Here is a 15,844-nt window from a genome sequence, read left to right on the forward strand (position 1 = left end):
AGAATCACTTGTAATTAATCATAGAAAAAATACAGGTCTCCTACCTGTTCTTCACACTTTTACTTTTTATTATTATTATTCATAGCAGATATATACTTTTATAGCTAATTACACTGAGTGTATGGCTTTGCTACAAACCATCTCTACTTCCACTGAAGTCAGGACAAATGACCATGACTAAATGATCCTGAAAAAATTAACCTCAAGTCTTACACTGCAATCTGGACACAGAAAATGCTCAGATATTTACATCTGATTCTGTCCAAAATACCGGCTCACTTTTTTTTATTTATTTTATTATTATTTTTTTTAATAAATTATCAAGTCTTTTCTTACCTATTTGTTTTTAATTGTGAAAAGCTCAAAGTGCTTTCAAAAAGGGAGTGCAAAGATGAAACATGATTTTGTAGACATTATGAGGTCTTATCTTTTGGGCAGAGCGGGGGTGCAAAACTATTCTCCTATCTTATACTGGCAAGTATTATTAGTTCACATTAGGATAAACATTTTAATCCGTAAATTCTTGCCTAGGCATGTTGACAGTATCAATAACCAAAGTATATCTCCAAGATCTGTGAAAAAGAATGAGGCATGACATAACACTGCTCAGACTGATTTAGAAATGCAAGAAAGACCAAAAATGTAATACCTAACAGAGGAATAACACAGATACTGAACAGAGTGGTAACTGTTGTCTGTAATAACATTATTATGAGAATTACCAAGTGCATTGTAGGAAATATACACAAGAGACCAAAGATATCCATATAACACAAGAGCAGAAATGACCAACCCACAACACCAAGCTAAGTTTCTTTTCAGAAAGAGAAGGTTTTTCAGGTTTAGCTTTTCACAACTGAACTTGGCACATATGCTTTATGCCTACAAGAATAGAGACTGTATAACAATATTCTCAACTTGCACAGAAAAAAAAATATTTAATTTCAAGCTCTGCTACAATAAGGCCTAAAGTAAAAGCTAAGTAACTACTCCAAGTAGCTGTATTAGTAATGCCTTAGACTGGAAGTCAAGCAGCCAACACAAATCTAGCTCAAGTGGCTTACAGTTGTGTCTTTAGGGTTAAAAAAGAAAAAAAAGGGGGTTGGGGGAGGGGGTCCAGGGGGGAGAAGTTACAGCTATTGACAACCAGAACGCTTTTATAGTTTAAACAGGCCACCCATGCTCTAGTATTAGTACTTTCAAGGTGTTGACGCTCATATTTTGCCATTCTTTTAGGACAATAATTTCCATACTTTCATTGTTCTGTAGCGTATTACACAGCAATGGAATAAATGTGTTTCTTAAACCGAACATATCAAGAATTGGACTGTGCAACAACAGCTTGGTAAAATCTCCTAAAGCCTTGTGCAATATAACCAGTTTTAATCCTCCAGAACTCAGACCAGGATACTGCAGATTTAATTAAGTTTCTTTTTTGGGGGGGGGGGGGGGGGGGTTGAAACACCTTGTGCCTCCCCGTAAAATATGTCTGGACCTATTTCTGGTTAAGTAAAAAAGATGCCCTGTGATTCTGATAGATAGTGAACCACAATATTCCCATCCACCTTGAGTTTATTACTAACAAATTACTGGAGTGAAATTAAAGCACATACACGAGAGGAAAAAAAACAAACAAAAAAACCCCACACACTGATGCACACTGCTAGATGAGCACTAACCCATAGAAATAGCCATAGCAATTTGACTCAGATTCCACTCTTAATATCAGTTTGTAGTTCTGTTAAAAAAAAAAAAAAGTGATTGATTATGCAAGTCTGAGTAGCTGCCTTAAGTAACCTAAAGAATGTGAATAACTAAGGCATGTACAGTGTTTCTGAAAGCTTTCATTACACTACAAAAATTAATCTGATTGGACTGAGCCATTCCAATGATGCTTTCACTTATAATGCTTTGTAACATCTTTACCTGTAACTGTCCTTGTCAAAAGGCTGTGGATTTGCAATGCAGAATCATTCCTTAAAACTGGAGTCCTCTCAAGTAGCACAGACAGTGATGATGGCAGCATTGTAATTTGAAAAACCCCAAACCAATGTCATAAATAAGCATTTTCAATAACTCATCCTGTATTATTAACTTATTCCTAGCAGAGGCTAGAAACAGTAAAAGGATCTTGTGCATCTACCAGAATTGCTTTCTAGGGTTTTCATATATTTATTGTTATATTTTCAGGTAGCCTTCACTGTAAAGTCAGAAGATTTGGCAAAATACTTACAATTGTGTATTGTTTTTTTGCCTTCCAAAACTCTACAAACATTTATACATAACTCCACTGTACATTATGTAGGTTTTACAGCAAAGAATAGCATTCAATGCAAAGCTATTAGTACGAACATGTACCATACAGTCCCAAAGTTTGGAGAGTCAAACATCAACTTTAGGTAAGTACACAAAGAGTCTTTTTTAGAGCACTGACCTGGAATCAGGAGTTCCAGCTGCTTCTAGTTCTGCTACTGGTCTATTAGCCGGGGTTAAGCAAATCACTTCTTTCTCCATCTCGGCTTCCCCATCTGTAAAAGGGGAGGTAATGACATTTAATCCCTTTTGCAATTGCTTTTGACAGCTATAAATAAAGAGGAATATTGTTACTATGAAATATAAATTAATTTCGATTCATCATTGGTCTATATATCATTGCACTAAAGGAGCTTGTTCCTGTTCTCCTTTTAGTTAAGGAGAGGACACACACTTATATCAGTCACACAAAAATATCAAACCATTGTTTGTATCGTTACTAAATAATGACTGTAATTTCTTTCTTTGTTTAGGAATAAAATATAACATGGGATTCCAGCAACCCAAAAAAGTAAGTTTTCAGAAATACATAAGGAAAATTGTATCCAGATTCTGAACATGGAGCAAGGATAGAGATTGGTCAGATAGGCCATTAGACTGGACATGAAGCACTGAATAGAAATGATGCATCAAAGCTTTGCTATGAACTGCATATTTTCTTTTTAAAATGCGAATTTGATAAGCTATGCAGCTTCAGTTTTATGAGGTTTTTTACTAGATTGGATATTGCTAAGACATACTGTAAACTTTGCATATTAACATTCTGTGCAAAATTCTACTGATAAGATGGATGGCCTGAGAGGTATATTAAAAACAGGCTAGAGAAAAATACTGGTGAGATTCCTCCATCTAGTGGCTGTTAGCACACTCACAGCAGCCCTGACAGCCCATCACAGCTCCTCGCTATCTCGTAGTCAAAGGACAAGTGCAAAGTGGGTGAGTGAACAACTGTGCAGCCGCCAGCTGTCTCGCCAGGCACTGCCACCGGGATAAACCAGTGCGATGCAGCTCGCATTGCTCCACCTCTACGGCTCCAGCCTGACCTTCTCGATGGAGCAAATATGAGTTGTATCAATGGAAGACATTCAAATCATGGTATTAGAGTTTCCTCTTATGTAAAACTGTAGATTCATCTTCACCATCAGTAGTTACAAATATCTAGGGAGTCTGAACATGATCATCTTGAAATATCAACCATATCATGATTAAATAAGATTGAATTTCAGCCATTCTGTAAAGGCTAATATTTAAAAATACATCATCATAGCTGGTCTTTTACATAGACACAGAAACTTAAATACACATTTGACTACTGGAAACAACCTCTGAAGACAAGAGCAGAGTACAATAATCATTCCCATCAATGAATATATAGCGCCTTTTATGACAAATTATCAGTTGGTTTCCCATTTGGCATATGACATGACACCATCATTACCAGAACAGGCAAAAAAAGGCAAAAAAAGAACCCCCACAGACACACATTTTAGAAACATTACTTTGATGACCATTATAAAAGAAAACAAGTGTAGAGGATGTTTTGCTTTGTTTCTCAGCATACAGTGTATGTAGCAGTAAAAAGACAGGACTGTTTCATCTTGGTTCTGCTACAGCCTGCACAGCACTCTACAAGCTCTGTTTAATACTGATGTGTTCTGTTAGAGTTTTAAATGATAGTTACCAATTTAAGCAAGTCACTAAACAATCTAACTTTTTCTCTTTTGTCACCCGTGCTTTTTGTAGTGAATATTGGAGTTATCTTTTTTTTCCCTCAAAAAGAAGTTTGGGGCTAGAGAGACTCTCTCTCACCCTTAAAGGATGTGGCAAGATAACAAACTTGTGGCGTCATACAGGTTATAAATTAGCTACAGCATCTCTTCTATAACTGAAAGGCAAGAAAATCATAATCTAATCTAGGTTCTGCTGAAGATGCTCACTGAGCTATCCATGGAAAGTTCAACAGTTCAGGAAGTGTTTTCCACCACATTCAGTGTGATCCAAGTCAAGTCCAAAGTGCACAGCCTTCTGCCATATCTCAGCCAACCAGAAAGAGACTTGTAACATCACTATTACAATTTTTAAGACTTAATCTGCCATCTTGATTAATTAATTTCCATACTGTACATCTTAAAATTCACCATATGTCTTGTGTTTGAAGTCACCCATAATATTATTAGGAAGCAAAATAAAGACTGAAAATCAGAGGTTTGCAATTTATAAAACCTGTGTTAAATATTTTCAGTAAGCAATATACATTCTGTGACTATCTCTGCTTCCTCTGTTGAAATACTCCCTAGCAGTTCATACACAGCTCTGCTCCCAGGTGAGTTCTCAAAACCAGGATGGACATGTAGTTAAATAGGGTCCAGAACCTAATTTCAGTCTGAGAGGCATAAACATGTAGACAGGGATTAAATTCAGCTGCTTTGAGAAGCAGACAGTAATGGAGCACATCTGAGCTGTGCGCCAAGGAGTACCACGCAGTGCAACCCACCTGAAGAAAAAGAGCAGGTACCAGCAATCCCTTACCCATAGACCCACTTTCCTTCCTCTGTTTTCACTCCCTCTAATCCAGGCTACAGCTTCTATAACCACCACGTACTTCTCAAATTGTTTCTCACTGAGTCTCTATCGCTTTGGTCCCAGCCTCGTCTCACTCAAGCATCCCTCTAGGCGCCTGGTTACGCTGCTCTCGTCACATCCGCTTCCCCTCCAGCGAGCCTGCACGTTCCCGTTGCAGTCCTTTCTGCTCCACTCCCCCCCGCTTGCTCCCTCTGCATCCTCACTCCCCCGTGCAAGCAGCACAGGCCTCCCTGCCCTATTAGGTGCCAGTCTATGCACAGTCACCTGCACTACAAAATGAAGCTACTGGAGGAGACAACAGCTTTCCGAGTGCCTCAACAGGCAGTCCGGAATACTTAACAAAACACGTACACATGTATATACGTATATACACACACACACACTCAAAACACTGACATTTCCACAAAAGGTAGCCACAGGCCCATGCATCTAAGAGGCAAGTCTCTGTCAAAACCTGGGTACAGGCACCACCGAAATACAGTGATATCCAGATCTGGCCTGGCATTTACCAGCTCAGGTTCATCTCTTAATTGCATGTAGATGTAGAACAAAGAAGAGTTGTTACCCATGAGGGCCCCAGCAGTGCTCTCTGCTGCACAATTCTGCTGATCGCAGAGCTGTATGAGCAGACCTACATTAAGTTGTACAAGCTGCTAATAGTGACAAACTCCTTGTTTAGTAACATCTCATCTATTTTTCCATCAGGACTGCATTTCCAGCAATAACCAGCATGGAAGATTAAGAAAAAATACTTCAGATGGAGTAGCAACAGTAAAGCGGAGCGGTTCATTACACCTATCTGAAAACGTGCCCACTAAGCTTCATAGCACGGACAGAAGGCAAAGCAGCGTAATGTCTGTGATGAAAGAACATCAACAGAAAGGTGAGGAAATTAATTCTATGAGGCTCCACAAACGGAGGAGGAGATTTGTAATTAAAAAGAGCCCTATTCTGATTTCAATGAACAGCTCCGCTCTCAGCCTGCCCACACTTAAATCTGAGGACAGAAATAATAACAAGTGGAAAAGTCTCTATCAGATCCAAAGAGAAAGAAAGAGAATAATGAGGGAAACTTGTTCTAAATACAAGAGTAATAATAGAAGAATAATCACTCCTTATCATGTTTCTAGAATATTTGTAGAAGATAAATACAGAGTTTTATACTGTGAAGTACCAAAAGCTGGCTGCTCTAACTGGAAACGGGTGCTCATGGTTCTTAACGGCCTGGCTTCTTCCACAAAAGATATCCAGCACAACACAGTGCATTACGGAAACTATTTAAAAAAGCTGGATGGGTTTGATCGCAAAGGAATTTATCACAGGCTCAACACTTACACAAAGATGCTTTTCATTCGTGAACCTTTTGAAAAGTTGGTATCTGCATTTCGGGACAAGTTTGAACATCCAAACAATTACTATCACCCAGTTTTTGGAAAAGCCATCATTTCCAGATATCGTGCCAATGCCACCAAAGAAGCATTAAGGACAGGCTCTGGAGTCAAATTTAAAGAGTTCATTCAATATCTCCTTGATGTACATAGGCCAGTGGGTATGGACATCCACTGGGATCACGTCAACAGGCTTTGCAGCCCATGTTTAATAGACTATGACTTTGTTGGGAAATTTGAAAGCATGGAAGAAGATGCAAACTTTTTCTTGCACTTAATTGGTGCTCCGCAGAATTTGACTTTCCCTAAGTTTAAAGACAGGCACTCCAATGATGAAAGAACTACCACTAAAATTACACAACAATATTTTGCACAGCTTTCTCCTTCTCAAAGACAACGCAGTTATGATTTTTATTATATGGATTATCTGATGTTTAACTATTCAAAACCTTTTGAAGATTTATACTGATTTGAGAATAGGGTCACTTCTATGGTCATATCAGTTGAATTGCATAACAAATCCAGGTGGTTCCTGTTATATATACACTTGTCTCTTTAGTAAACAATTGGTTGAAGAGCAACAAAAAAACATAGAAACACAGAACATAAATGGTTAGTGATGTTTACATCTTCACCTTAATTGCCTCCTTTTTCAAATCATATTTTTTCTATAATTTCTCTGTACAAAATGTATGTACATATATGTATAATCTCACATGTCAGGGCGCGCAAATAAAGCACATAATTTTCCATGCTGATGTGGCTTGCGTTTGCATTGGAAGGACTGTTTGAAACTGGGGGAACATGACTGACAGTCCTGAAGTGGATCCAATATTTTATTAAGTACTTCACTATTTTGAAAGTGAAGTCTTAGAAAGTGACAGAGAAGCAAGAAAAAACACTGAGGAATAGATTTACAATTCTTTGAAATCTGCAACAAATGAAACCATATACTAAATAGGCACTATGTATTTGAAGCTGGTCATAGACTTATTTCCTGATATTCATAAGTTAAATTAGGAAAAAAGTCTATCACACTTATACTGTTCAAAAGCACACTGGTGAAAACAACTAATACTTAATGACCATGTGAATGCAGTATTAAACCAGATGTTGCAATTCAGAGTGAGGATGTGTTCTCCCCCTTTGATATTTCCCTTATGGCATATTCATCTGCAAGAAGATAAAATGCAGACGAACATTTACATCTTTATGCATGTTATTAAGATTCTTTTAATCCTTTGCATTAACATAAATCTCTAGTTTAATCTTTGTAGTCAACAGGAATATCAAATGTTTCCTTTATAATAACAAGCAAGAGTAAATGCAACTTCCTGCCCAACAGGATAGTTCTTTTCATTGCTGCAAACAATTTGCACTTATTTATTTCAGTAACAATTAGATTTGATTTCAAAACAAGCAGAGAACATGTCAGGTGTTTTATTTCAGTGGTTCATTTTCTATATTTCAGTGAAGACAAGTTCTTTCATCTCTAGCAGAAACCTCTTGCGAGAATCAAGTACTGGCCATTCTGCTGCTTTTGTAAATATTCATGCTAATTTTTTATAGTGTATCCTTGTTCACATGTAATCATTTAACCACTTGAAATAATGATTTAAAAAGTTAGAAGGCCTTACTGGAACACGTCTCAACCTCTACAATGATGCCAACCTTGAAAGACCCAGTAATTTCTTAGGTTTGTATTACGCAACCAAGATCAGAGCTCCACCAAAACAAGCGCTGTGCAAACACATGGGAAGAAACGCTCTTTGTTCCACACAGCTTTGCAATTAGGTTCCTTCTCCCCATCCCAAAAAAAGCTCACTCAGTTCACCCATACAGTGAATTTTCCACAGAAACACCCCATCTCTATTTTGCTTTTTTAAATATTAATAGGAAAAAATGGTTGAAAAATACCTTGCATTGAAAGCTTTAGTGACAAAGTCTCACATGATTTATAAGACTTCTGACATTAGAATTTCATTCCTACAAAGTTTTTTTGTTCAGAAAAAAAAAAAAAATTGTACGTGTAGCTCTGTCCTTTTGATGCCCAGACAGAGCTCTACCATTGGAACCAGTTACCATTCCCTGCCTGCCCCGGCTCCCCATCACCACCTTGCTGCTGCAGTGAACTGCCTGTCCTCCTTTCCAGCTGCTCAGATATCTGTTGATCTACTCGCATGACTATGGAACAAGCCTTTTTATTTAAAGTAACCGGATCTTTGCTAGCCTGGCTCAAATCAGCAGAAACAAGCTAGGGGCTATTCACCTGGGCTGCTCAGGCAGCAGGTGAATGGCTGATAACCTTCCTCATTAGGTCACACTGAGGAGTATCCAGGGCATACCAGGGGCATTAATCTCTTCTCAGTGCAAAAAGGAAAACATTGATTCCGATAGTGGTACGATTTCTTCATATAGGCAAAAACAACACAGGGAATTTGAGTTATGCCATCCTTAGCATTTAATGGCGTTTAATGCTCTAAAAAGTGATGGCACTCTAATCGATGCAATTGATTTGCCTGGTAGCTAAGGAAATCAGATGCTCACAAATACAAAGAAAGGATATAATAAATACACGAGTGCTTAAGACAGGGGTTGATTTCTGTAAATTGACATAGTTTCTCTTTTAGGGTTTGATCTTGGGAGTTGCCAAAGCAGGACAAAGTCCCAGCGCAGACAGTGTTAGCACTGCTCCTGCAGACCTGCGCTGAACTCCTTCAGGTCAGGAGGTCAACCTCCACGGAGAGGAGAATTTTAATTCATCTCATTGCAGCACCATTACAGCAGAAGAGAACATACAGACTTATAGGGTATCTCCATGATGTGGCCAAGGTAAAGCTGGATATCGTTTGTATTCAGATCTTTGCTAGTTTGAGAGCTCTAATGGAAAGATTAGAGAACTTAATCCTACAGCTAGATCCACAGTGAAGACCTGGCTTTCTCCTTCCTCTTCCCCAATTCCTTTTTGGTTTGGTCTACACACACACAATCAGTATAAATAGAAGTGCTATTTTTACCAAAATACTGATACAACCACAAGGTCAAGTTTACATCTGAAAGACTTTATTGGTATAGTTACACATCAGTAAAGTGTTTGCTGTATGAATAGAAAGAAATACCAGCAAAACTGTACTTCTAACTCCAATATCTAATTGTAGTGCTTTTTCTAAACCTTCCCTTCCAACTTTTTTAATTAAAAGCCTTAACTACTCTAATAAAAGCTTTTGCTGGTGAGAGGAGTAAGATTTTTAATGAGACATGAAGATTAAGACTTTGGTAGGGTTTTTTCTTGGATGACAAACTTTGTTTAAAGACAAAAAAAGATTGTCAAATAAATCATTCATATGTTTATAGCAAACTGTATACAGCACAATAACATCTGTTTTACAATATTTCAAGGAGGACAGAAGTTTCCTTCCAAATACTCAAAAATGCTTAATACTGGCTGGTTGCATTAATTCACATTTATTATTTGGATCTCTTATTCCCTACTGACTAGCAGAAACAGGGCAAGAAAGTGTTCTAAAGAGAAAGAAAAAAGATACTGATCTGTCAAGATAACAAATACCAGAAGAGATGCATTATCTTGGATCAAAAAGAGGTAAAGCCACAGACAAGTAACTTATGTTTTCATATCAATCAAAATGCTTAATAAAAAAGCAACAATTTTTACTAGATGTTATGTTTTTAGACTGCTCATTTCCATTTGTATTATTTTGTCATTTTTCCTCCATACAAAAACCCTGACATTTTCATTTTTGATAGTGCAATTGAACTTTTTTCAGCATGGTTCATTCTGCAAAATTTTTCAGTATTTTAGCCTTTTCTTCATATGGAAAGTTTATATTCAAGATTTCATGCCAAAAAACTCGTTTTCAAACAAACAGCATAGTTCAGAGGTCAGCCAAGTAGAATATCTAGCACTGCTATACTAAGCTGAAATCATTTTGCCAATCCATTTTTCACTTTTTTGTTGCATTTTATAACAGATGAACTCTGTTGCTACTGGACTCTTCATTAAATCATACTCTGAGTTCTCAGCTTAAAATATTTTCATATTTTTACTTCCAATCATTTTCTGCCCTACCTCTCCATTAACACATCCTATTCTCTAAGAACTATCACCTACCCTAAGGTCAATAAATACAAGTAGCATAGGTGCTGGCAGCAGGCAAGTTGCTCTCCTCACACAGGTTAAATAGATCTGCCTCTCAGCTTCATAAATCCATTCTTAATTTGCTTCTAGTAACGCAGATACTTCCTTTAATACTAGCTGGGGTATCTCTCCATTACTCCTGATACGAGGATGTCTTCTGTACGCCACCTGAAGGTTTCAACAAACAGCACAGAAGCAGTAAAATGCTTACAGTGACAATTCAGGACTCAGAGCACCTCTTAAAATTCTCATTTATATCTCCAAAGGAGTAGGGACGCAGCTCACACAAGTCGAGGTGTGATGGCACAGAAACACTAATCAATCAGAATCTTAGCCCTTACACCTCTTTTAAAGGGGACTGAAGTATGTTACAAAAAAGAAAACGGATTAAGTCAAATACAAAGAATAGCATCAACTAATTAGATGTTCCCTGAATCAATCAATGAAAGAGCATTTTTAAAGGTGAGACTTTCATCTAAATTGAGCCCAATTTGATAGTCAGCTTCGCTGCCCTGGCCCTCCAAGCTGCCGTTTGCAGTTCTGCCACTCCCTAGGTACTTCAGCAAAAGAACTATATGGACAAGTCACCATGCCCCGAATGCAGCCAAGTGACACATCCTAGCAGCGCAATATGCAGTTTATTATCTGGATTTGCAAGGTCTGATACTAAAATCCATGGGGGTTTTTTGTTTTTTTTTTTAATTAAGGGATAGTTTAAGAACTTAACATTGGGATGACTTGTACATAAAGTTCATAAGGACCTGAATAAAACAAATCATCTCCTTTGACATATTTGTGTCTTTAGTTTCTTTCTGCTAGTTCTCCCATTTAGTTAACATTAATGTCAATATAGTTATGACAGTAGAAGCAAGAGTGCACTTATCACATGAATCCACGTATACCTATTTACAAGTATACATGTGTATAAAGTATATGCAAAAATTCTGTGCATATAACTTCTATTATATATACTACGGTAACTATAGACAGAAAGAGATTTTAATACAAGAATTCAGATGCATGGGGGATATTCTCCACATTAATTTTATAGTTTATGGGAATACATCAAACATCTGCACTGTCTTTTAAGTAGTTATTTGTTTCTTTATACAGTAATATAAATTAATGAGGTAGGCCAGCAGAAGTCATGCCACATTATCTGGAAGTACAGTTCCAAAACTGAAAAGTTTTTTTACTACTTTATTAGTGATGCAAGCTGCATTAAATCATTCAATTGACAGGCATTCTTTTCCTCCTCCCAGAAAGGAATTACCTGGGTGTCTGGGCATTGTCCAGCTAACCACTTGGAAGAGAAACATAACTGTACAAATCTCTGCCTGGTCTATTCATTTTATATTCCAGCAATACCAAAACAACAGCATCTGCAGGCAGCAGTAGTTTGTTTCCAATGTGAGAGAAGTCACAGCACAGCCTGTTTGAGCTGATATTGCTTCAAGGGATTATTTTCAGGTTAGTGTCATTTGTGGTGACTTCAAAGCCTCAGCATGCACCTGCACACTCTTGAATGACTTGGGAAGTATCCCAAGCTTCATATGGCAAGATGCATGAAATTAGTTTTCCTCCCAAGACGACAGCTACTGGTTAAGAAGGACCAATAATTTTCCTAGCTCTCAGCAGTGGAGCCTAGCAGACAAGCCGTAAACAAACACATCTCTAACAGCTTCCAGGATGGTTCTGCTTTAAGAGTATGCTAAGTACAAGAGAGACTGAGATCTTACATCAGCTATACACCAGTGGCAGCTGGTACTTACCACTGGTAAGCACTTTTGCCATGGATTCAAGTTTTATGAATGTTTGATCCTGCAGTACATGCAAGCGCTATACGCAATGCCTCACTGGGCAGCAGGGAGGAGACAGGGTGGAACACGCTGACGCAGCAGAACGGGGACACGGACACGATTAAGCCTTGCTCGTTACCAACAAGCTGTCTGGATACTGTATTATGAAGTAATTGATACAGTTAATTGTGACTCATGGTAAAGAATAAAAATAACCTGTTTGCTTTATGACTAGTCTAATAGAAACGTTCTTCTGTTTAAAATTGGCTATTGCAACAGTGCTGGCCCTATGTTTCACTTTCCACTGTGTAGGATACTCTGTCAGTGATCTTTTCTAGCAGTGTCATCTTGTTTTCCTGAAGCTTAAAATTATGCTGCCAAGTTATGAAAAATGAGAGAGTTTTTACCAATCCAACTTTTCCACAGTTAGTTTCCTGATCTGGGATTTCTGTCCAGATTTGTTTTAACTTAATACAGGAAATTTCCTCCCAACATATCCAAACATAAGTAACATCACCAGCTGCAAAGGGTGTTGAGATTATGTTCAAGCAGTGGGAGCAGCAGCATAGGAAGCAATGGCCTAAGGGGACTGCACTATAAGAGCTTGTCCCAACCCATTAAACACTAGTGGAGATGGCTTCTTCGCTAACAAATGAAAGCTCCAGGCTACAATTCACCTTCAAATTCACAGATATAGACTAATGTACATTATGATCAAAAGAAAGAGTTATTTTATCATTGTTCTGAGCGTTCATTCAGTCAGCAAAACCATGGCGTAGCCACAGAGAAGTCACATGAAGGTGATGGCAGACTATGTGTAGACACCGATCACATACCAAAGACCACAGGGCACAGTTTTGGTTGTCTGTCTTTATAGCAGGCCCAATTGCTGACCTGTTTCTACAGTCTTCATTCACGACAACACTCCTATATCTATTAGTAATCAGGTTTGCTAATGTTTAGGGCAGGTAACTGGGAGATTTGGTCTATTATATTTCAGTTCTGATTCCATTATCAGACCATTTGGGGGGTCTCATCCCTCAGAACTGCTAGGCACATCTTTCCCCATCTCTGTTACAGAGGAAAATTCCAAGACTCTTCACACTGATATGAGAATTAGTGTTTTTAATTACATTTCATTTAAAAATCTCAAAACATTTATCTTCAATTCACCTGTAGCAAAATGTAATGGAATGTTTAGCTTAGGTTGTTTTTTTTTCCCCAGTGATATTTCCTTTTGTATCAGAAAAAAATAGAATTTTTAAAAACAGTGCCAAAAAAATAAAGCATAGTCACCACAGCACAGATAATCTGAACAATAACACAGATGTTATAGACCAGGAGGCTGCAATATTTATAAAGGCCTGCAATAGATTTCTCTACTGAAATCCATGCAGATATGAACCCTGTCCAAGTGACAGTGTGTACTCATCAAGGTGATATTGTCTTTATAAATCATGTACACAGTGACCATTTCAAGCAGTGTGGAAAATTGGGCATATGAGATAGGTTACAAATCTGACAATTTATCCATGTTTGTTTCTGCAAAAAGGAGTTCATTTTTTGTTATCTAAAACAAGTCAGAGAAATTCATTAGATCATCCCACCAAAATGGAATGCCAGGAGTATATTAAAGTCTACGGAGCACGGAGCAGCAGGTAATGATCAAAAGCATTTTATCTTGGAGATCTTTCATAGTAAGTTTCAAAATTAACTATCCAGAATAAAAAGTAAAGCCTCCTCATATTTGATCAAAATATACAGCTTAGAAACACTCAAGAATGAACATCTACAGAAGTAAAACTGACTTTAGCAAAATTCAAAAGATAAGCGATATGTACATCCTGAGACTCTGGAGATTTGATTACAGAAGGGGGGGGAGGGAAGGCAAATACAATACAGAGACAGTGAAATCCCAGGTAATTGTGCACATTTGCATTTCAGCATCAGAGTTCCCCAGGAACGTCACAACACCCACCTAAACATTTTGCCCCATCCTGATTGGAACCCAGCTGCTCCAGAGTAACTACAAATCAAGCCCAAACACAGCTTGCTAAAGTTGTACCTGGGAAGGTATCAGTGAAGGCAGCAAGAAACAAAGTAATTCCATCAATGCCAGAATATAAACAAGTTGAGTCCACTCGTTACAGTCAAGCTAAATAGACAGCAGTGACTGAACAAGACAGCCCAACAGAGTCGATAACAAAAATCACATTCTATCATCTTTGATTAGCAAGACAACAGAGAAGACAAACTACAATTTGACTCATGCTAGAGCTGGTACACACTCAGAGGTGGAACCCCTCTGATGAAACTGATTTCTGAATAAATCTATTTTCACTGGTATCTGGACATTCTCATTAATTTAAGAAACTTTGTATTAACTTAGTTTAAATTCAGTGACAGACCAGTTTAGTTGTTCAGCTGAACTCTTACGCCCTTCCACAGAAGCTGCCTTTCCAGTCTTCTTCTGCATGGCTGCATTGCCAGAGAGGTCCCAAACAGCATGTGTCTTTTACCCATTTTTTCCCTCTTTCACAAGAAGGTATTTCTCCCCAGGTATTCACCATTCTAAACTAAGAGAAACAAATAATATGCAAAATTACAATATGCACTGATTTTGAATATATTTTCCCATTCCCAAGCAACCACAGCTTCAGCTCACAGAGATTAGCTTCCTTCCAACACTTAACAAGACAAGGCACTCTGGAGTCACACCTTCCAAAATCCCAGGTGTCTCAGCTCAAATGAGTTCAGAGGCATGGATTCGCCTGTTCTGCTTCTGCTGTAAAAAGGAAGTAGGCAGGTACTGCCATGGCTTGCTATTTGAGAAGTATTGCTCGCTCACCAGTCACACTGACTTTGTAGCAACCTGTGGGAGCTCAAAGCTTCAAAGTATTTTATTAGACTTTCGGTCTTGGATTCAGATTTCATGTTGTAGCCTTGAAGACTATTCGTTTTATCACAGAATGACTTCAAAACAGATGTATTTGTCTGGGGCATATCAAAATCTCCTACCTGCTGAAACATCAATAAAGAATTAGGATTGGGGAGAAACTGTCACTGTCAACCAATGGTTTGGTTTTATAGTCTGAATTTTCTCAACACTTTTTCACCAAATTTGCAGTTGGGCTACTTTTTGCACGTTTAACATGCAGCATATAAGTATCATGATGTGAAAAAGACATCTGCAAGCTTTGCAAATCTGAGATCATGACATAGATTCACATTCCTTCTGAGCACAATTAATATCTGCAGAGATACTCAGTCTCACAAACCCAAGTTTGTGGAAGAAATGCTAACGCAAATTCAAGTATATACATCTGTATTCCAGTTCTGCCTTCATTGAGTGTTTGATTGGTAATTAAGGCATATATCTGGTTCCAGAGATTAAAAAAAAAAAAAACTCAACTCCCAAAGGAAGCCATTGAATCTGAGCCCAAGGTTATTAATCATGGTGTCACTAATTGTATATAAAGTATCTTTACCCCCTCAAAAAAAAATTTTTTTTTTTTAAGTATTATGGGATTTTAAATATGTCACAATATTATGGATATCTTGATTAGATCTCCTTTAATATACTGCCTCCGAATAATTCGTAACTT

General features: G+C 37.8%; 1 protein-coding gene across 1 annotated transcript in view; it reads left to right on the forward strand.

Moving 5' to 3' along the window:
• Positions 1-6,937, forward strand: part of CHST8 (carbohydrate sulfotransferase 8) — a 146,980-nt gene extending 140,043 nt beyond the window's left edge. Inside the window, exons 2-3 of the mRNA XM_026059929.1 lie at positions 2,787-2,824; positions 5,602-6,937. Coding sequence (XP_025915714.1) covers positions 2,787-2,824; positions 5,602-6,753 — 1,190 coding nt within the window. The 3' untranslated portion in view covers positions 6,754-6,937. The remainder of the gene's footprint in view (positions 1-2,786; positions 2,825-5,601) is intronic.
• Positions 6,938-15,844: the final 8,907 nt, after the last annotated feature.

Source organism: Apteryx rowi, unplaced genomic scaffold, assembly GCF_003343035.1.
Source record: "Apteryx rowi isolate R43461 unplaced genomic scaffold, aptRow1 scaffold_1, whole genome shotgun sequence".
NCBI classification, from domain to species: domain Eukaryota; kingdom Metazoa; phylum Chordata; class Aves; order Apterygiformes; family Apterygidae; genus Apteryx; species Apteryx rowi.